Here is a 20,809-nt window from a genome sequence, read left to right as displayed (position 1 = left end):
CCGCTGGCTGCGCCAGGTGCCTGCAAACGGATAGTCGCGATAAGCTTTTAATAAAGCAGCTTTTCTGTCCGTCAGGGCGACGAATAACCCCGACCCTCCTTCCAAGTGGTTCGGAAAGCCGGCGTGCCTGCCGGGGGCCGGGACGGAGAGCTCTTCTCACAGCTCCTCGCGTCCCAGCCGGGCCACGGGTCAGCTGCGAGCCCCCTGCCACTCGCTCCTCAGCCAGCCGAGGAAGGGCTACCGAGCCTCCTCGGGAGGTTTAAAGCTGTTGTCACTGCGCTGGCGGAAGGGGGGAGATAGACTATTAATGCAGCCGCCGCGGCCTTTCCTTGCCCTGGAATCTATTATTACATTTATTGCTTTGACAGAAGGGGAAAAAAAAATTGAAATCCGCGTATTAAGTCGGCTCCACAGTTTCCAGACACCCTGGAACCCCTCTTCCACGGCAGCATGTCTAATGTATTCCCTGGTGATTCTAGGCATTAATTAGTTGTTTAATAGGAGTATGACTAAAAATGTAAAAGAAGGATTAGGAGCGTGAAACGTATGTCCAGCTCCTTCCACACACTCGAGGAGGGAATGAAAATCATCCAGTATCTTATGTTTCTCCAGGAGCCATTTGCATTTCCCACCAGCTGCTCACTTTAGCCGCTCCGGCGCGGACGGAGCCCGCTGCCGCCCGGCGCGGAGGCGGGCTATGAGCCGCGGGCGGTCCCGCTCCCCGGCCGCGCTGCCAAGGCGGGCGCCCCAGCCTGCCTTGCCTTCCCTGCCCAAAACACAACGGGGCTGGGCATGTGGGGAAGATGCACACCGGCGCAAACAGTTTGCTTTTCCCGGGTAGACACAACTGAGAGGTGGGAGCTGGGAGTCCCTCTCACCCCCGCTCTTTCTTCGGATGCGAGGAGAAATTGGATTTCACCTGGCAGAGCGCTCCCAGGGACAAAAACGCAGGTAGCCAAGGAATCAATTAATTAATTTATTTCTCCCTAGATTTTCCCACATGATTTAATTTCTTGCGAGAGGAAGCCACCCCCTCCGCTTGGCGCGGCAGCCGCTGCGGCGTCGCATTCAAAGGGCTTTTCTGAGCACGCCGGGGAGCGGTGGTACTGCCGGGTGCATCTGGATTTCCGCAGGAGCCGCTGACTTAACGACCCGTGGAAAACTTGGCCTCTTCCAAGAGTTCGCTTTTCCCTCCAGCAATAATTGCCTATTCCCCTGCCCACAACTATAAATAACTAAAATTCACTCCAGGCTGAAATAACTTAAAAATAGCCACAAAGAGATCAGGTGTAGCCTCCGAGTAAGGAAAGTGCCTATTTTATTTTCGCGTGGTTCCTCTATAAACAAAACCGCGGAAATACTGCGAGATTTAGTCGCTTTAGTTTGATACGAATAAAGAAATCCGACTTCGATATTTTCTTAAACACGGAAAACACCGCAAAATCGAAAACAAATTTCCCCTTCGAGCCAGTTCGGTGTCGTTTGGGGAAAGGGGAGAGATTGTAGCGTTTTCTCGCTATCGTGAATAGATGATGCAGGGCGAGCAACAGAGAGGCACGGTAGGATTTCGGCTACCCCAGCACTGCGCTACCGATACGGGCACGAACAAGAGCACTCCGAATATATATATATATAAAAAAAAAAAAAAAAAAAAAAAAAAAAAAAAAAAAAAAAGAGTAAAAAAAAATTGGAAAAAAAATAGTGGGTTAAAAAAGGAAAGCGAGACCTCTCCCAATAGGTTGACGATCCCTCTTCACACCTGGTGCAAGGACAGCCGCCAGCCCGGCCCGGGAAACTTCGGCCACAGTTACTTGTGTCCCCCCTCCCCCGCCGGGCGGAGCGGGGCGCGCCCTACGCGGGCGCGGAGAGGCCACGGCCGTCCTCGCTCACCTCGGTTTTCCTCTGGCTACCTATCCCGGCGCCGCGGTGCCGCCGCCGACTTTTGTCCTCCGTCCTGCCCCCTGTCCCCTCGGCGGCCGGGGGCTGCCACCGCCGCCGCTGAGCCCGTGCCCGCGGAGAGCCGCGGAGCTGCCCGGCCCGGCCCGGCCCTACGGCGGCGGGGAGCGCTCGGCGGAGCCTGCGTGACGTCAGGGCCCGGGGAGGCGGGCGGGGCGGGGCGGGGGCGCGGGAGGGCCGGGGAAGGAGGGAGCCAGCGGCGGCTCCGCGGCCCCGCAGCCAGCGCAGGAGCCCGGCGCGGCCCCGCCGCCCCCTCCAGCACAGGCACCAGCAGCGAGAGCAGCGGGGCGGACAGCGCGACCGGCCTCGGTGAGTGCGGTAGGCGCGGGAGGTGTCGGCGGGACAGGAGCGGGGCTGCGGACCCCGCCGGTCCCGGTTCTGCCCACCCCGGGACGGGCGGCGGGGCCGTGGGCCGGCTGGACGGGGTCCCGTGGACCTGAGTCTCTGATGTCCTTCCGAGCGGCTGCGGCCCGTCCCGCGGGGCTGTCAGCGAGGGGAACAAGCGCTGCCCCCGCGTTGCTTGTCTGCAGTGCCGGTCCCCGCCTCCCTCGGTGGGGCGGGCGCCGGGGAAGCGGCCGCGCAGGCAGCGCCTTCCCGCCGCGGAGCCGCGCACCCGGGCGGGGGGCGGCAGCGGCGCCGGCCCGCGCTCAGGCCTCCCAAAAGCGATGCGGCGGGTCTGCCGCGCCGGCTGCAGGGTCTGTGGTCGGGACCCCACAGTACGCCCCGCGGGAGGACGACGGGGCACGGCTGCCCTGCGGGCACCGGGAAAGGGTAGGCCCCGCACGGAACCCCCTTTCGTTTGAGAGCCAGCGGCCGCGGACCTCTGCCGAAAAGCCTCCCGCCAAAATCACGGACCACAGTATTTCGGGCGGTGCTGAGATCCTTACCAGGCGACTCTCGTTATTTCTGGGGGATGGTGGATTTTTTTTTTCTCCCGAAAGAATAGTGATAAATACCAATAAGGGTAAAAATAATAATGTAGTTTGACAGTGCTTTCCTGTCTGTGCCCTGCAGTTGCTCCGAGCAGGTTGCTGCTGAGCGGGCCCGGCCGCGGAGAAAGGGGAGGTCGCACAGCTGGTGTGTTTTCTGGGGCTGTGGGTGCGTGGAGGTGCAGAGATATTTAATTCTAAGTGCTCAGAGAAATGGAAATGGAAAAGCAAGTGGAGTTGCTTTCGTTTGAGTCGCCGGGCTGGAGACAATAGGGGGAAACGCTTCTCACTCCCCTTGGCCCCGTACTGCGATGTGCCTTGCAACAAAAATTAAAAGAGGATACGGAGAGGAGAAAAGGAAGGAGAAATACGGGCAACTGAGAGCAAGGAAAAGGCACTTTTCTCGGAGGAGACCGGCACTTGAGTAGAGAGGAAAAACTTCCCCTCCGTGGCAGTGCGTGTGTGTTGGGGGAGCCGTGTGTCTCCGCTCGTGAGATAAATCAGTCATAGAGGCAGGCCGCGGGGGAGGGCAGCTGAATTTGTCACGCAGGACTGATCTTGACAGAGACCTATGTCGAAATAAGGACCATCGGCAAAGACTTAAGGTTCTCTCGATTGCCTTCTCGATTAATTTAGGCACTGCTCGTATGCTAGGCCCGGCTGCTGGAGGGAGTTCCTCTCTGGCGTCCTTCAGCTTGGAATATAAACCGCCATGTCACGACATGACCCCGAGGAGTCTCGATAACCGCACCTTCCCATTTCCCCCTCTTTTTACTTTTTCTTTTTTTTTTTTTTTCCTTTTTTTCCCCCCTGCCTTTCCTTCCCTTTTTCCACGGCCTTATCCCGCCTGCCCGGCAGAGGGTGGCAGGGTCGGGGCCACGGGGCCCTGCACGGCGAGTGCTGCGGCTGGCACTGCTCATCCCAAACGTGCCTCGGTTCCAGGCTACCGCATTTCTAAGCACCAGCTAATAATGCGCCCGGTCCAGACATTAAAAAAGAAGCGATGAAGAAGAAGAAAGATTACCGAAATGATGGTGACATGCAAATTTCCCCCGAAATTATCATAAGTAAACATTTGAAGCCTGGACTAATAAAATCCCATCTGTGTTACTTCATATCGAGTTAGTAGAGAGCTGTGATAATGAATTTTGTAATATATCACGAACAGACATCTCAATCAGGCACTAATCCTGTGATTTTACTGCCTGACGTCTCAGACAAGGAGGCGGCAGTGGCGGCCGGGGAGCGCGGAGGCGCAGCCGCTGCCGCGCAACTTCCGCCGTGGTGGGGTAGCGGCTGCTGGTACCCGCTGCCCTACACCTCCCCTGCGACCGGGGCCGGGGTGTCCCGCGTACGGCCACGAGGTCAGGGGACTCTCCTCCTCGTCCCCAAGTACCGAGGGATAGAGGGAGGCCGAGCGGTCCAACGGGCTGGGAAACCGCCACGGGTGTTTGCGCCTGTCCCGTGGTGTAAGTCGGGGGGGACCCGAGGCTGAGGCAGGGAGAGGGGACATTGAGCGTATCTCTGGAGAAAAGTGCTTGTTCCAGCCCCCATCGTTGAGACTTACTCCTGAGGCGGCGGCGTTTCGGTTTTTTTGCATGTACTTTTCAATTCCAAAATAATCGTTTTAAAACTCCGGTGCCTTCATCTTTTTCAGATATCGGGTAATGGAGTCCAACTGCCGCAAACTTGTCTCCGCCTGTGTTCAGCTAGGTAAGAGACACTATCGCCCGTCGGGCCGGAGGCACAGCGGCCCCGCTGCCGTGCGGAGCGGTGCGCGGGTGTGGAGCCAGGCGGAGCCGCCCCCGGGGAAGCGTCGGGCGCTGACCACCCACACACCTCTCCCCTGTCCCCCCCCGCCCCGTGTCCCCGTGCCCAGGGGTGCAGCCCGCCGCCGTCGAGTGTCTTTTTCCCAAGGAGGTGGACATCAGTAAGAGGGACGGAGGAGCCGGAGGGCCACAAGGAGCCCGCCGGCAGCGCGGTCTCCGGGCGGCCGCCCCCCGGCACCGGCGGGGCGCGGCGGCCCCTCCGCGCCGCTCCGCGGGGCGCGCTGCGGGGCGGCGGGGGCAGCCCCGCGCCGGGACCGCCTGCGCGGCGCCAGCGCGCCCTCTGCTGCCCGCCGGGCGCCGCTTGCGCCTGGAGCTGCGCGCCCGCGGGACAGGGAAGAAGGGGAAGGGGAAAGGGAAAGGGAGTGCGCGCACCCCCGCGGCCGCAGCAGCGCACCAGCCCTCGCCGCCAGCGCCTCCCCCCAAAAAAGTATCGGTGTCAGTGCGCCGTTCAGACACCCGCAGCGTCGCTCTTGTATTTATATTTATTTTCTATTTTTTGACACCACTCACCCCCTCACCCGTAAACAAGCCGTCAGCCCTCTCCTGCTCTCAGAGGTAGGCACCCCCACAGCGCCCCGTCTACAGGCAGAGAGAGTTCCTGCCTGCTCTTCCCCTGCCCGCTTCAGGGGGTCTGATAGGCGAGCCCGAGGGGTGGTAAAGAAAAACAGCAATGCAAACATATTACAAAGAAGAAAACAAGCGCTCTGTATTTTGAGAGACTGTTTAATCCAAGATAAACGTAATTTTGTTTAAATAAAATACATTAACCTGAATTAATAATACAGGAAACTAGAGTGAATTAATAATGCACGTATTCCTGGTCCCGTGGTTAAACACTTCCTTGTAAGAATACTGTATTAACCCTGTTTGGCCAAACAGCTCGCTATTTCTCAAATAACATCCAGTGATTTCAGGAGAGGCCACATCCCTTTCCCGAGTCCACTCTCCCCAGGAGACTTTAAACAGGATTTGTTAGCTGGACATCAAAACCCCTAGAAAAAGAAATGCTTAGACTAAAGGAAGGTTAGCGAACAAAATCCGGGGTAAATCCAAACGAGAAGGCATTACGAGCCGATAATTTTTAATCCCGGAAACATACACGGTATTCGATTGTGCACAAATATGCTTTACCAGGGTATGACACTTTTCCCCTCGGCCAGTAATAAGTGTCAAATAATGTGGAAAGGAAGGGTGACATTGCTTTATATATGGTTTGCAAATAAGAAAGGCCTTTTTACCCTCCCCTGCCTTTTCCTCCCGATGAACAGGTGGTCTTAATCAAAGCCCTTAGCACGATCTAATGGGAAAGTGGGGACCTTTCTGATATAATAAATTTATGAGCCCTTCCAAGTCAGCTTTATTCGACTAAGTATTTATAAAAGTAATATCCACATATGTTCCCTGACACGGTAACTTTTACTTCCTCTGCCGAGAAACAAATGGTTATTTTCTTAAACATCAATTATGAACCTGGATTATTGTAGTACACGCAAAATTTCCTGCCTCGTTACCGTACCAAACGGTCTGTTTTTGACTCGCCGGGCTGCAGGGGAAATTGCTATCTAAACACCTTTAATGCCGTTAATTAAAATATACGTCCGAGTCCAAGAAGCAACGCGGAGTTGCCTGATCATTAAACCATTCCCTTTTACGGGGAAGGGAAGCGCGACGACCACGGATACAGATATATCGTTGCAGATATGGAAATATATCGCTGCAGACGTGGGGACAATACTTACGTGCAGCCGCAGCCCCTGCCTCTGTGCAACGAAAAATGGCAAGTCCCGAGACGCCCAGGGCTGCTCGTGAGACTTGCTGTAAAGAGTAGAAATCATGAGAGTTTTCTCGTGATACTGGAGGATTTTGTTGAGTCTTGGCTTTGATTTGCTTAAAACGGCGCGGTGCTCGTTGATTTTTATCTTACCTGGCCGTCAGTATGCCATGCTTTATGGGATTGACTTCGCAAATGGTCTAATCTTTGGGGATGGCTGGGTGGGAGTTGGGGAAGGGAGTATTGGCGACTGGGGACACCCCCACACACACCGTCACAGTTCAGCTCTTGAAACTACGAGGGCAGTCAGGTAATTTCGTGAGTTAGGCACCGTCGGTGGCCAGGAGGAGAATAATCGCTAACTAGAACCACTGGCAATAATAGCAAAACATAAGACTGTTTGGTCAAATCGATACTTCTGCGAAAGGAGGAAACGAAATTCAGTAGGAGACCCTCCAAAACGACACTGGCATGCCCAGTTCCCGTGGGGAATGGGGCGCAGGGAGGGAGGGTTATTCCAGAAAAAACGAGTCCGTGGCCACGCCGAGGAAAGGAAAATGGGAAAGTATGAAAATATTATCGCAGCCTTGAGTGTCAAACGCAGTCTGGCGGGTGTCAGGTTTCTCCAGAGAGACGGGAAAATTGCTGCTGCGTGACCAGTCCCACAAAATTAGGAAAACTTCAGCACATGCTTCGGCAGCCCCACAGCACACGTAAATGCTTGTTAGTGGGTTTGTTCGAATAATTTTTATACAGGGTGAAAGGATGCTTAAGATATTTGTGTGTACATGTATATATATATATATATATATATATATAATCTATGCAATTTGTTAGCTCTGTGAATTCTACTTAAGAATCCTTCCCTCTAATCGATAATCTAGGTATTGCTGAAACAGCAGCCTCCAGCATAAAACGTTGAAATTACCTTCCGCCCTATATCGTCACTCAGCATCACAAATCGATTGTTTCAACTCTCTCGCTCAAAAAAGAAAAAAAAAATTGGTCTGAGTCTTTTGTAACTGAACATTTCTTTCTCAAAAACAAAAACTTAAAACCTAATGCTGATTCAGCTTTCCGTCCAGGCCGGCTAAAGGCACGGCAGCGTGCAAAGCAAAGGTCCCCGGTGCCTTTTTTGAGCCTCGGGACGAGGTGGGCGCGCAGCCTCTGCCTCCGCGGGAGGGAGCCAGGGCGGGGGGGCCGAGGCGGAGCCGGAGCGGGGCGTCGCTGCCGCCTGTGGGCCGCCAGGCAGAGCCGAGCTTCACCCTCCTCCTCACAAAGCGTGGCCAAATTTGTCCCCGGAATTGTGACCCGCGCCGTGGAGCAGGAATGTCCCCTAGCCAGGGCACAGGCACTCCACGGGTGCGCTGCCCCTGTGCGGCGCCGCGGAAGGTGAGCTCCCTGTCCCGCACCCCCCGCCAAGCGCAAATTAGAAGTTATTTATTGCGTTTCGGTTATAGAATTTTTTCTCTCCCTGGTTGTCGTCTGAGAATAATATATGCAGCAGTTGTTAGCCTCACTCCAGGGAAAACTAAATGTATAACGAAAGCTTATTCGTGAGTAGGAATATACTAACGGAACAATCTGATGTCTTCTTAATCCTATGTAAAAAGCTCTGTAGTCTTCCTAATATTGACTGAATGGGTAATTAATGGCTCTTCATCGAGGAGAATACCCGGTAATCCGAGATAGGCGAAAGACAACAAGCCAAAGGTAAAAGACAACAGGACTAGCTGGAGACTCTACATAAGAACCAATTTATCCATTTAGGGGACTATTACGCCTAAAAACAAAGTTCTCGTGAGAAGATAAAGGAAAAGTGGGAAACTAAATACCCGCAGTAGGTCTGGCCACCCTGCAGCACCCCCAACCGAGCTTCTCAGCTCCCGGCCCCGCTCCCGAATCTACCGCACCGGGACCGGCACCGGGCATCCTGGGTCGCCAGCTCTGCCGATGGCAGCGTGAGGTCAAAAAACACCTCAGAGGGGGGAAAAAAAAGCCAAAAAAAAGCCACCAAAAAAAAAAAAAAACCACCAAAAAAACCCCAAACACAAACAACCAACCAAAAAAAACCCATCACCTAAACCAAAAAACAATCCCCCCCACCGTCAAAACTCCACGAAATTAAAAAGAAGGTGGAGTGGAGTGGGGAGCAGCCCCGATTCTCCATTTTTGGCAGCGGGCGGATGCCCTCCAGCCCACAGGCGCGCGTCCCCGACGGGCGCTGCAGCGCCGCGCGAAAGGGGAAGGGAAGAATTCCCCCAATTGTTTGGAGTTTTTTCGGTGGTGGTAGCTACACGCAGCAGGCGCGGACAGTCGGTAGGCGGGTGAGACTGCTTTGCGGGCAGGACCCGAACCGGAGAGGTGATGGGAGTTTCTAGCAGAAAAAAAAATGAAGAAAAAAATTTAAAAACACTTGACATTTTAATTGAAACCTTTACCGCTAATATATTACCTGGGTGACTACAATTAGGTTGTTTTTCGGTTGGCTGACAGCTTTTAAAATATTATTTCACTTGGGAAATAAAAGCTTCATCTCAGATTATAGGTGGGTATTTTTGGATTTACGTGATTTATGGTCACCATGACAACTAATGCTGTGTGGTAGCTCCCCTCCTGCCTAGGGTGGGGGAGTTTTAATCAAAGGCACGTTAGGAAATGCCGACAGCCTCTCTCTTTGGGCTACCAGGGCCCGGGCCAGTGCTGTGCCCCGCTTTTAGGGGCGCGGGGACGGCGGGAGGGTCTGTCCCGCCCGGGTCTAGGAGACGCGAGGCTGGTGCTAGGGAGGGTGTGGGAGGGTGGCGCAGTGGCCGGGCCCTGCTCCTACTCTCCTCGTTCCCTGGGGAAGCGCGCCAGGAACCGCTTGCTCATGCCAGCTGTCCCAGGACAGAGAGGGCTACCGCGGACGGATACAGGGGCTGCGCCCTGCGAGGACACAAAGCGCGTAACAAGCATTCTGATCCGAGCAGGCGGGAGGGGCTTTTCGTTTCGAGCCGCGACGGAAGAAGCCAGCATTGCCCCCGAATGACTAAAAATAAATCAATGTAAAAAAAAAAGAAAAGTGGTGATGGGTGTCATCTGCGACAGGGTTGCGTTGCCCCGTTTGGAAACGCAAAAAAAAAAAAGATGGGAGGAGATACCAATGTATCCCTTCTCCCTCTGGCTCCCCCTCCCCAGGGCTTTGTAGACTTGTTGGAACTCCGATTTGGGGGCTGGAGAAGGGCAGCGCCCCCTCCCAAGTGCCCCTCGCAGCGAGGCCGAGGCCGTGGCAGCCCCCTGCCCGCGGTCTTGGCACAGCCCCGCCGTGGGCAAATGCTAGAGGGCGGGATTCTGGGTGCGGGACCACGGAGGCAGCGAGAGGTTAAGAAGAATCTGGGATAAGATTGGTAAACAAAATGTGCAGAATGGAGCTGGATTCATATTGACTTAGTTATAGGTCATCTACTGCCGGTGCAAAGGGAGGAAATATTTACTTTACACATATACTTTATGATCTTCGGGGAATTAGCGGAAATTCAATAAGAAAACGGCTAGAATCATTTTAAACCCCCTATTTAAAAGACTTAAGCAAATTAGAGTCTTATCAGATTAAAATCCACTACAAATGTAAGAGCATTGTCTCCATCGAAACGCTGTGGGGTCTGAGGAAAGAGATTCTTTGCCAAATCTCAGGGATAAAAACACGTCATTTAAACACCAGATAATGAGCAGAATGTAAATTAATTTAACCTTCTTTACTAACAGGCTGCGAAAGTAATATGTATAATTTAGCGATAACTAAGATTGCAATGGATGATACATACCTTGAACAAGAATCAGCGACTAAGGAAGACCCTTGCGGGGAGGCGGGGGTGGGGTGTGGCAAACGGGACGTGAACGGGACACAGAAAAGTTTGGGCTTTGGGATGTGGGTGTAAAGGGCTACATCAAAGGGAAGCTTTCTGTAACTTTTCGATACCAGTGACCGGCCAGACAAATTGAAGATAGAGACTCAAACCTGCATTTCCCGCGCCTGGGCTCCTTCGGGCTCCTATCCCTGCCACAGCCACGACTCTCCCGGGGCAGTGTCGGCTTTGCGGGCTAGGGCTCGGGGACAGACTCCTCTGCCCCAGGAGGAACTGGCCAGCACTGGAGGGCAACCTACCACCGCCTTAGACGCGCGTGAAATAGCCCCGCTCCTCCTTCCTCCTGCGAGACCCAGGTCCACAGCAGCCTCGCCCCTGCGCTATGAAGCGGCCCTGTAAGCGGGAACGGCGGGACAGCACAGCCCGTCCTCTACTGCCGCTGCCCGGACGAGGGGTCAAATCCTGCCCCCAAGTCTCGGAGAGGGGTATGAGAAGGTTGTGTGCCGGCTCCCGGCCCTGTGTGGGACTTGGCCGAACTCTGTGAACGGCTTGCGTGGGCGTGGGTTCGGGGACTACTGCGGGGGCGCGGGACGGTCCCTGCGGATCCACGTCGAGAGGGAGGAATCATCCCGCGGGTAACTACGCGGGTAAGTTGTAAAACCAGGGTGGAAAAGCCTCCTTGGGAGCTAGCTTTTGGGAGCCGGTTGCAGGGAAGGGGCGGGAACGGCAAAGCCAAGGAGGAGATTTCCCCCCCGTGTTCTCTGTCTTCCGTGCGGGCAGAGGAAGACCAGAACGCGAGCGAGGGGAAGTTTTTGTTGCTTATGTTTAGTTATTGCTGTCATCAGCCCAAGATCCACCGTCTAACCGGCGGCGTCCCCGTCCCGTTTATTTTCCACCCTCTCCATAAGAAGGGAATCGGGCTCGGGGCTTCCCCGCTTTCTTCCTCCTGCTGCAGCTCCTCTGCCAGTGCTGAGCGTTCCACTCCTTACCCCCGCGGGTCCGCGAGTGCGGCGGGGCGCGGAACGGACGTGCACGGACCGCCCCGACGGGGTGCCCCGTGAGGGGCGGCCGGAGGCCGGGCTCTCCGGGCGCGGGTACCACCCGCGGGGCAAACAGGGCGGGGGTTTTGAGATGGGGGGTGGGTGTGCCCATCGCCGGGAGAGCGCGGGGGGTGGTGCGGGGCGCGCAGGGCCGCGCGGGCGGGGCGGGGCGCGGGCGGGGCGGGGCGGGCGGTGGAGGGGCGGTGCGGGGGCGGTGCGGGGCGGGGTGGGTGACGTGCGGCGCGGGGAAGGCCGCCGCCGGTTTAAGATGTCAGGCCAAGAGGGAAGCGGCTGAGCTGATGCTGTGCGGGGCCGGCCGCGGCGCGGGTCCATGCGCGGGCAGCGGAGAGGAGCGCCCCGCGGAGCGCTGCCGCGCCTCGCCGCCCCCGCCCCGCGGAGACCCGCGGCGGGCCGGGGGCTGCCGGCCGGGGAGCAGCCGTGTCGCCGTGACGGCTCTTACAGGACCGGACTCGCCCTCTCGCCTGTCGCCGCCGCCGCGGCCCCCCGGGCGGCGGGGGCTCCGAGGCTCGCCGTGCCACCTGGGCGCTAGTCGAACGTCGCCCGCCCCGCCGCGGCTCCCCGTCTGGCAACCCTGACCCCCCGCAGCCGCGGGGCTGCTCCGCGCCCGCGGAGGGGGCGCCTCGCGGACGCTCCTACACGTACCGACACCTACAGACACACGCATACCTTCTCCTATCGACCCCCCAGGCGCGCACGTAGACTTCGGCGTCCTTCTGCCGATGAACTGCATGAAGGACCCGTTAAACCTGGAGCGCCTGGGAGCCGGGAATAAGCTGTGCTCCTCCTCACCTTCCTCCTCCTCCTCCTCCTCCTCTTCATCATCTTGCCACCACCATCAGCCCGCGCTGGCCATGGCGACGGCGCTGGCGCCGGGGCAGGGGCGCTCCTCCCTGGAGTCCGCCAAGCACCGGCTGGAGGTGCACACCATCTCCGACACCTCCAGCCCCGAGGCCGCAGGTAAGAGGGGGCGAGCGGCAGAGACCCCAGCCGAAGGGCGCCCCGCCGCCCTGTCCTGCTTCGACCCGGTCGGGCAGGCGGCCCCGGCAGCCCTGCGGACCGCGATGCGCCGCCGCCCCTCTGCCCGGGAGCGCCCCGCACCCGCGCCGAGATACGTTTCGTGGTTTTTCGCGTGCGGTATCTGTGTGCCGACTATAGGAGAGACAATGACATGTGTAAGGGTAGACGAATAGCACGTATACCGGTGGGAGAACCGTATGGATACAGACTGGCAAATAATGTGGGAATTGATGGGCGAGTAATATGGATACAGATGGACAAAGGATATGGATATATACGGACAAAGAATATTGTTATAGGCGGGCAAATAATACTAATACAGGCAGGTGAATAATACTGGTGCAGATAGGCAAATAATGTATACAGATGGGAGAATAGTGTGGATGCAGATAGGTGGAACGCTTGCCTACGGAGAGGCGGCTCAGTCCCGCTGTCTCGGCGGCGGCGGTTCCACCGGGAGGAGCCGCTCGTGAGTGCCCGCGGGCGCGGAGGGGCCGCGGCGGCGGGAGGCCGGCGTTGGTTAATCATTAGAGCGCCGAGTCGCGTTCGGGGCAATCTGCGGGATACAGCAGTGCTGGGGACAAGCCCTTCCCCAGCCGCTGGCGAGGAGGCTGAGGAGGCTGAGGCGCCCTCGTTTTTCGCCTTGTTTTTTTTTTTGTTCCCCCTCCCCCCCAGAGAAAGATAAGAGTCAACAGAGCAAGAACGAGGATGCGGGGCCCGAGGACCCCTCCAAAAAGAAGAGGCAGCGACGGCAACGGACTCACTTCACCAGCCAGCAGTTGCAGGAGCTGGAGGCCACCTTCCAGCGGAATCGCTACCCGGACATGTCCACCCGGGAGGAGATCGCCGTTTGGACCAACCTTACCGAGGCCAGGGTTAGGGTAAGTCCCAACACAGCACTCCAGCTCGGAGCAGCGGGGGTCAGGGAGGGTGGGAAAAGGGAAGGAGGGCTGAAATGTTTGCAGCTGCTTTCGATTTTGGCTTGTATGTAAACTTCTGAGCCTTTGCACAAAAGCAGGGCAGAGCAGGACATTGCTGTCAGAGCGAGACAGATTGGGATCCTTCTCTGTGTCTCCGAAATATGGTTTGCTGCACGTTTCGCCTTCACCGTGCGATGCGTCCCGCTCCTTTTGATCGAAAAGCTAATGAAAACATTAGCTAAGAAAGCAACTTGGAACAGGCTGCAACCTGCGCTCTCTCTAATGAGAAAAAGATGTAAAATACACAAGAGCTTTTGCTTCACTCCGAGGCACTCCCAAACGTGCCCTTCCTTGCATTTTCTATTTCTTTTGGTTTCACAATTCGACGAGCGTCTCTCTCCGCCCTTTCCCCCCCTCTGAGATTTATGGGACCATCGCGGCGCTGCAGAGATGCCGCGGCCGGATCCTGCTCGCCTGCAAACGCCGCGCTGGGGGAAAAAAAGAAAAACAACAAACCCCAACACGCGCATGCAAAAAGAAGCCTGTAAATGGGCCGAACCTTCAGATTTTCGGAAATCCCACATAAATCCTTTCCCTGATGTCGACTGAGGAAAGCGAGACAGTGAGAACTGGGGTCAGCAGCGAGTGGGGCCGGCTCTCTGCCCCGAGCTGGAGGTGTTGGCGACGGGGCAGCCCCACGGCGGGAGCGGGACGCGGCCGGGTCGGTGTCCTGCACGGAGCGCTGTCGGTCGCAACGCGGCTTTTGCGGGAGTTTTTGTTTCGGTCTGCGCGATGCCTCCAGACCGGGCCCGACCCCGTGGTGTACGGCCAGCTCCCGCCCTGCTCGACTAGGGTGGGGGTTACCACAAACACCCCGAGGTCGGGGTGGTTTCAATACACACGGTGAGGCTGCTGCTGGCGGCTGCCCGACGGGTCAGACACTCAGATGTGGATTGGGAAAGGGGACGTTTTCCCCATTGTCTGCGGGGAGGGTCCCTTAGATCTCGTTTAGCACGTTGTTAAATGGCGATTTTTTTTTTCTTTTTCCTTTTTTTAAATTCCTTTTTCTTTTCTCCCCCCCCTTCTCCCCTCCCTCCCGCCAAAGGCAGTCGAACGAGTTTGTTTAGAAAGTAGTTTTCGGCACTGGAAGCTTTCACGCAGGAGGAACTTGTAGCTTTAGCAAACTGCAGCAAGGATTTATTAGTTGCTGGCTTCCCCCTCCTTCCCTGTACCACTGCCTTAAATATTACGCGGATTTCCAGGAGCTTTGCCCTCGCTTTTGCACTTTTGTATTTCCCCTGGATGGCTTCAGGGAGGAAAAAGCCAAGGGAGAAGGGGGAAAAAAAGAGAGAAATGAAGGGGCGGGGTAGGGGGGGAGAGGGAAGAGAGAGAATAAGAAGGAAGCGTTGGCCTCTGTGGCGTGAACTAGAGCATCACAAATTATGCGGGGGGGCTACAGGGCGGGGGGGGGAACAGGGGACTGGGGGTGGGGAATGGAAGGGTGGGGGTGGACGAGGGTGGAATGACGCGGCCACGAATCTACCTTGCTAAACCCGGGTGGCCTCGGGGGTGCTCGGCGGTCCCGGCAGCACATCGCTGCCCTAGCCCAGCGCGGGGCTCCACAGCGGAGAAGGCGAATCTATATATGGATGTGTATATATATATGTTCGTACACATTTTTATATATAACTTAGATACGAACATGCTCGGCTGTTGCCCCGAGAACCTGCAAAGGTGGTTATAGTGGTTCCTGACTAACTCGCCTCTCACATCTCCCTCCCTTCCTCTCCCCCCTTTCCAAAGGTTTGGTTCAAGAACCGCAGAGCCAAATGGAGAAAGAGAGAAAGGAACCAGCAAGCCGAGCTATGCAAAAACGGCTTTGGTCCACAGTTTAACGGCCTCATGCAGCCCTATGATGACATGTACCCTGGCTACTCGTACAACAACTGGGCGGCTAAGGGCCTGACCTCCGCTTCCCTCTCCACCAAAAGCTTTCCTTTCTTCAACTCCATGAATGTCAACCCTCTGTCTTCTCAGAGCATGTTCTCCCCTCCAAACTCCATCTCCTCCATGAGCATGTCTTCAAGCATGGTACCCTCTGCAGTCACCGGGGTCCCTGGCTCCAGCCTCAACAGCCTGAATAACTTGAACAACTTGAGCAATCCCTCCCTGAATTCTGCAGTGCCAACGCCAGCCTGTCCTTATGCTCCTCCAACGCCTCCGTATGTTTATAGGGACACATGTAACTCGAGCTTGGCGAGTCTGAGACTTAAAGCCAAGCAGCACTCCAGTTTTGGCTATGCCAGTGTGCAGAACCCCGCTTCCAACCTGAGTGCTTGCCAGTACGCGGTGGACAGACCCGTGTGAAACATTCAAGTAGGAAACACTGCATGGGAATCCCTTCCCATTTCCCGCAGAGACTGAGAATTTCACTAGAAAGTAATGGGCACTAGAGAGAAAGAGAAAGGAAGAAAAATCAGACAGAGTCAGAGAGAGAGGAAGAGACAGAGAAAGAGAGGAAAAAAAGAGGAAACCACTGAAATAAGATAGTTCCTTTGTTTTCAAAGGACCTCCTACAGATTCTGAGATCTTTCTTTCACTAAGAGTATTTCAACAGTTACAAGGACATATATATATATATATGGACAAATGTTTGACTGGATATGATATGACATTTTAATGTTACTATAAGCTTGTTATTTTTTAAGTTTAGCATTGTTAACATAAAAATGACTGAAAGGATGTATATATATCGAAATGTCAAATTAATTTTATAAAAGCAGTTGTTAGTAATATCACAACAGTGTTTTTAAAAGGTTAGGCTTTAAAATAAAGCATGTTACACAGAAGCGATTAGGATTTTTTCGCTTGCAAGCAAGGGAATGTATATACTAAATGCGACACTGTATGTTTCTAACATATAATTATTAAAAAAATTGTGTGAATATCAGTTTTAGAATAGTACCTCTGGTGGATGCAATGATGTTTCTGATATTGCAATGTAAAACATGCCCTGTGTATAACATTTCGTACAATATTATTGTTTTACTTTTCAGCAAACATGAAAAAAATGTGTTTTATTTCATGGGAGTAAAATATACAGCATACACTTCTGTCTGGATTTTTTTATTTACTGAGCCAAGCTGTGCAGTGGTAACTAGTCTGCAGTGATTGACTGATCGTTGATACTGGATCTCCTTCTCTGAAAACTCGTGGCAGTACTTTTGCAATGTAAATAAATGCTGGCATTTTTTGTTCCACACACAAAAAAATATCCCTCTTGCCAACGTTGCATACTAGAGAAACTCGGGGCTTGGACCCTATGGATCCTTTTATTCCCTTGCGCAGCCCTGAGAAAATGGATTATTTGACATCGTTGGCCTCGAGAATTACCAGCCACAAAATTGCTATATCTGGAGCATAAATTTATCCTGCTGTGAAGGAAGCTTTTATTACATTAAAGAACAAGGAGTGGGAAAAAAAAAAAAAAAAAAAAAAAAAAAGAAAAAAAAAGGCAGCTAATTTGCAAACAAACTGCTCCTGTTCAAAATAATCCATCCCCTTTGCCGCCCCTTGCACTCACCTTCTTCCTTCAGCGGGGAGATCCTTCATGTAATATTACATTTCTATTTCCAAATCCCCCTTTCAGACATGAAGAGAAACAAAGAGCAGCCCAAATAACCGCAACCCCGCGGAGCGCGGGGGGTGAGAGGTTAGCCCCGAGTTTCCTGCAACTTCGTGCTGCAACACGTCGTTGAAGGGAAAGGTCGTGCTCTCGTGTGTTTTGTTTTAAATAATATTGACCCATTCATTCTCAACCTGCTTGTTCGTGAAATTATACAGGATTATAACTTTGCCATCGCTGGACAATTGAAACAAATCAAGATGAATTGCTGCTCGGCCCTCCCATCGGCTCACACCCCGGGCGGGCGAGGAGGGGCTGCCGGGAGGGTGGGCAGCCGCAGGACCCGGCGGGAATATCGACACACTATGAAATTCTGCAGGCGCGTAAACTGGCGAGGGGAGCAGGGGACGGCAAGAAAGAAACTCACCGCGGTGAGGGCGAGCTTCCTTCTTGAGCGGCCTTTGCGCGCTCGTTGCGCGCTTTTGTGAGGTCGGGAGGAGCCGCTGAGGTAGCCCAGGGGTGGGCGGACACGGTGGAGGGGGTTCCTTCCCCCCTCAGCGGTTAGAGGGGGAGAGGAGCAAAAGGGGGAGAGAAGAGGTCAGCGCCCTGCGCTTTCCTACGAGGAAAATGCTTCCCCCACAAGAAATCAGGGTATTCACCCGCGGGACCATTTGCAGCGTGGGCAGACCCCAGACTCCACTTTTTTTCCCCCCTCATTTTTTATTTTCACTTAACCCCTTTAATTTTTATTTTCCTCCCCCCCTTTTTTCCTTCTTCAAAAATTTTTTATTAGATTTTTTTTTTTGTCTACCTTATTTTGTTGTGTGGTTGGGGTTTTTAAAATTATTTTAGTATTTTACACCTTTCTGTTTTCTTTTCCTCTGTGTGTTCTTGCCAGGGAGTCATAGGAGAGAAAGAATCTCCGTGCTTGGGGTGTGGGGAGGGAAGGTGGGAGGCCCCCCCCGGCTTGTCCGGCCTTGCCGCCGCCCTGACCCAGCGCCGCTCCCCTCGGTTTTTCCGCACCGTGTCAACACCTCACCCGGGTGAGTGCCAGGGGCTTCCAAAAATGTCCCCTTCCTCCTCTTTCTTCTCCTCCTCCTCCTGGCTGGGCTGTGGGCAAAAGGTCTGAGGGTGACGGCGGCGAAGTGCTGGCAGCCTGGAAGCCCCCGTCGGGGGTCAGGGAAGCTGGAGAAACGAGGGAGCTTTTCTGCCCAAATCCTCTCGGCGGGACGGGCTTGGAAATCAGCGAGTGGATCGCTGCGGGTATCGGCACGGTATTCTACAAGCTCTTTTCGGCTCTCGTTTCTTCTCCGTGTCATTGGTTATTTATAGTCCTCTCTTATAAATATATATATAAAATGTCGCTATATATATATTTAGAATATGTGTGTGTGTAGTAATATTAAATATATGATATATAGTATACGCATATACGTTTAGAAGAATAACATATACCGATACTGGACCAGAAAAATATTGGATCAGAGTTTTCCACTCTACTGTGTAATGGCTCAAACGATGAAAAATCAACGTGACCGCTCAGAGAGGACATAAATCACTCCGAGAGTAATCTGAATTTCTCTTTCTCCCCCTAGCTGAAGCTTTGAGGGTCATCATTTTTCTGCGCCACTTGACCAAAGATATAATGTTTTGATTAGGTCGTAAATCAAAATGTTGGGTAGTGGAGGTTTTTTTATTTTGGTGGTTTTTTTTTTTTTTTTTTGGGGGGTGGGGAGTTGGTGGGTATTTTTTGTTTGGTTTCTTTTTTTTTTAATTGGTTTGGTTTGGTTCATTGGGGTTTTTGGGGGGTTTTTTTGTTTTTTTGGTTTTTTGTTTTTTTCGGGGTCTTTCTTTCCCCTTATCGGCGGTGGCGGTGTGAACCTGGAACAATGGAGGCCGCAGAGAGGGAGAGAAAAAGCCACAACGAAATGGGGAATTTGCAAAATATCTGTTTGGACAAGCGGGCGGGGAGAGTGGTTAAACAACGGGCTCGCACCCCCTCGCCCACCTCTCGGCTCTCGGGAAGGCCTATCCGGGCCGCCTGCTGCGCAGCCCCCCGCGCCGGGCGTGCGAGCGGGCAGCGCCGTCTGCCTCCTAATCCACATCCCAATCCACATCCCAATCCACAGTCCCGCTGGTCCGCGGAGCCCCCACCGCCCCCCGGTCGGAGCTGCGGCCGCGGAGCGGTGCCGGGAGCGCGCCCCTTCCAGCTTCTTGCCGGGGGGCGAGGGGTCCCCGCCGCTGGCGCCCCGGGGCCGTGTCCTAGCTCGGCTCCCTTCTTTTGTTTCCGGACGGTGCCTTCCCGCACTTGGAACCCCGGCGGCGTGCGAGAGTCCCTGGCCGTCGGATCGGCGTGCCTCGCCTCGCAAAGGTCAAAATAAAGCGCAGACACGGATATATATCTCCTTTGGGTTATTTTCTGTGCTTCCCGCTCCCCTCTCCTTGCTTTGTTTTTAGTACGTGCACGCTCATCCGCGTGTGCCTTCACAAACCAGCGAGATACCGATCTTTACATACCTGTACAGTTGTTTGTACCTATAAAATAAAAGAACCTTTTTTTATCTGACGAGGTTCATTAGCATTTTTGGAGGGAAATAAATTCCTTGTGAAAATAGTTGACATCTGAGCCCAGGGAAGGGTTTGTTGTTGGTTTGGGGGTTTTTTCCTATAAGCCGCGTTGCGGGAACTTTTGTTTGTTTGTTTGTTTCAATAATGCTCCGTTGCGGAGCGGGGGCGGTGGCAGAGGCCGGCGGGGCGCGGGGCAGGTTCGCAGACCGTCTTTCCCCGCCGCCGCGGACGGGGTTGCGGGGGGTGTGGAGTGTGATGGGGGGGCTTTCACACCGCCGTTTAAGACAAGGAGGGAGGACAGGGGACCAGCTCACGGCGCACTGGCGCTAATACGCTTTTTCGGGGCGTATAATTTACCTTGCTAAATGCCTGCTTTGGTACGCGTATTACGCATCTGTAGGTCTGGATATTAGGCACCCGATAGAGCGTAACAGTCAATAATCCAGAAACTTGGAAGGATTTACACCTTCGGAACTCCATACAATGCCGGACTAATTGATTGCTAAATCCGAAGTTTTCTAAATGCAAACCCCTTTTGGAGTTAATTTCTCCGGGCGCCCACATCTACTTCTCAGAAAAGAAAAGAGAGGAAATAAAATAAACTTTCTCTTGCAAATTTTTAGCGGCAAGGGAATCTTTTATGCTGTTTTTTTGTTTGTGTGTGTATTTCGGTTTTGGTATTTTTTAACTAAAAACGCTTTTGAGGCCGCTTTTCTCAAGCTCGACTCCGCTTGTGCCGGGCAGATCCGCGGGGCTGGAAAGGGCAGAGCTGAGCTGATGCTCCGCGCCCCTGTGCGGGGAGCCAGAAGACTGGTGATACTCGACAAATGTTCCTCTGGTCGATCAGGGTCGAGGGTAGCTTGTTTGGTCGCTTTATCCTTTGCTGTGACCACTCTAACCCCGCCTGCCCCGAAGTGCAGGGGGCAGTGCGGATCGCTCCCGCCGCCGCGGAGCCAGGCGGGGCCAGGCAACCGCTGTCGCCGCCAGAGTGGGATCCGCGCCGGCTCTGCCTTCTTGGAGGGCGGGCTGTGACTGCCCGAGGGGTGCCATCGGTCCGACCCCGGCCCCACGACTCCGCACGGTCGCCACCAGCCCGTGAGCGGCACCTCCAGCTCGGCGGTGGCAGCGTGTGAGCGGGGCCTCACGGGCTTCAGCCCCACGGGAGGGAGGCAGCGTGACCGAGGTGGGGACAGGTATCCATCCTCCCGCGGCACCACCTCGGCAAGAGACCCCCACGCCGGGAGGAGGGCGGCCGGGCCATTGGGTAGGTAAAGCCCTGCGCGGCTGC

At 54.6% G+C, this 20,809-nt stretch overlaps 1 protein-coding gene and 1 long non-coding RNA gene across 6 annotated transcripts; both read left to right on the top strand.

The window, feature by feature from the left end:
- The first annotated feature begins 933 nt into the window (after window positions 1-933).
- On the top strand, window positions 934-16,437 carry PITX2 (paired like homeodomain 2). 5 transcript variants are annotated; one of them, XM_064652106.1, is made up of 5 exons: window positions 2,180-2,265; window positions 4,543-4,598; window positions 12,079-12,348; window positions 13,084-13,289; window positions 15,132-16,437. In XM_064652106.1, exons 2-5 carry the CDS (start codon window positions 4,553-4,555, stop codon window positions 15,693-15,695), a joined length of 1,086 nt encoding a protein of 361 aa, XP_064508176.1. In that variant the 5' UTR covers window positions 2,180-2,265; window positions 4,543-4,552; the 3' UTR covers window positions 15,696-16,437. The 5 variants fall into 5 exon arrangements, with proteins under 5 accessions (XP_064508178.1, XP_064508176.1, XP_064508179.1 ...); XM_064652107.1 differs by lacking the exon at window positions 2,180-2,265 and adding an exon at window positions 2,658-2,727; XM_064652108.1 differs by lacking the exons at window positions 2,180-2,265; window positions 12,079-12,348 and adding an exon at window positions 934-951.
- A 439-nt stretch (window positions 16,438-16,876) lies between these two features.
- On the top strand, window positions 16,877-19,514 carry LOC135413035 (uncharacterized). Its single transcript, XR_010430078.1, has 2 exons — window positions 16,877-17,996; window positions 18,849-19,514. It is a non-coding gene; the product is annotated as an uncharacterized LOC135413035 (long non-coding RNA).
- The last annotated feature ends 1,295 nt before the right edge of the window (window positions 19,515-20,809 follow it).

This window comes from Pseudopipra pipra, chromosome 4, assembly GCF_036250125.1.
Source record: "Pseudopipra pipra isolate bDixPip1 chromosome 4, bDixPip1.hap1, whole genome shotgun sequence".
In the NCBI taxonomy this organism is placed as follows: Eukaryota; Metazoa; Chordata; class Aves; order Passeriformes; family Pipridae; genus Pseudopipra; species Pseudopipra pipra.
The sequence above is the reverse complement of the archived record's forward strand: the minus strand, read 5'-3'. Positions and strand labels throughout refer to the sequence as shown.

Excerpts from the sequence above, each read along its gene's own strand:
- PITX2 (XM_064652106.1), top strand. The coding sequence starts at position 4,553 with ATGGAGTCCAACTGCCGCAAACTTGTCTCCGCCTGTGTTCAGCTAG. Across the intron at positions 12,349-13,083 it reads CTCCAGCCCCGAGGCCGCAG|AGAAAGATAAGAGTCAACAG; the intron begins GTAAGAGGGGGC and ends CCTCCCCCCCAG. Across the intron at positions 13,290-15,131 it reads TTACCGAGGCCAGGGTTAGG|GTTTGGTTCAAGAACCGCAG; the intron begins GTAAGTCCCAAC and ends CCCTTTCCAAAG.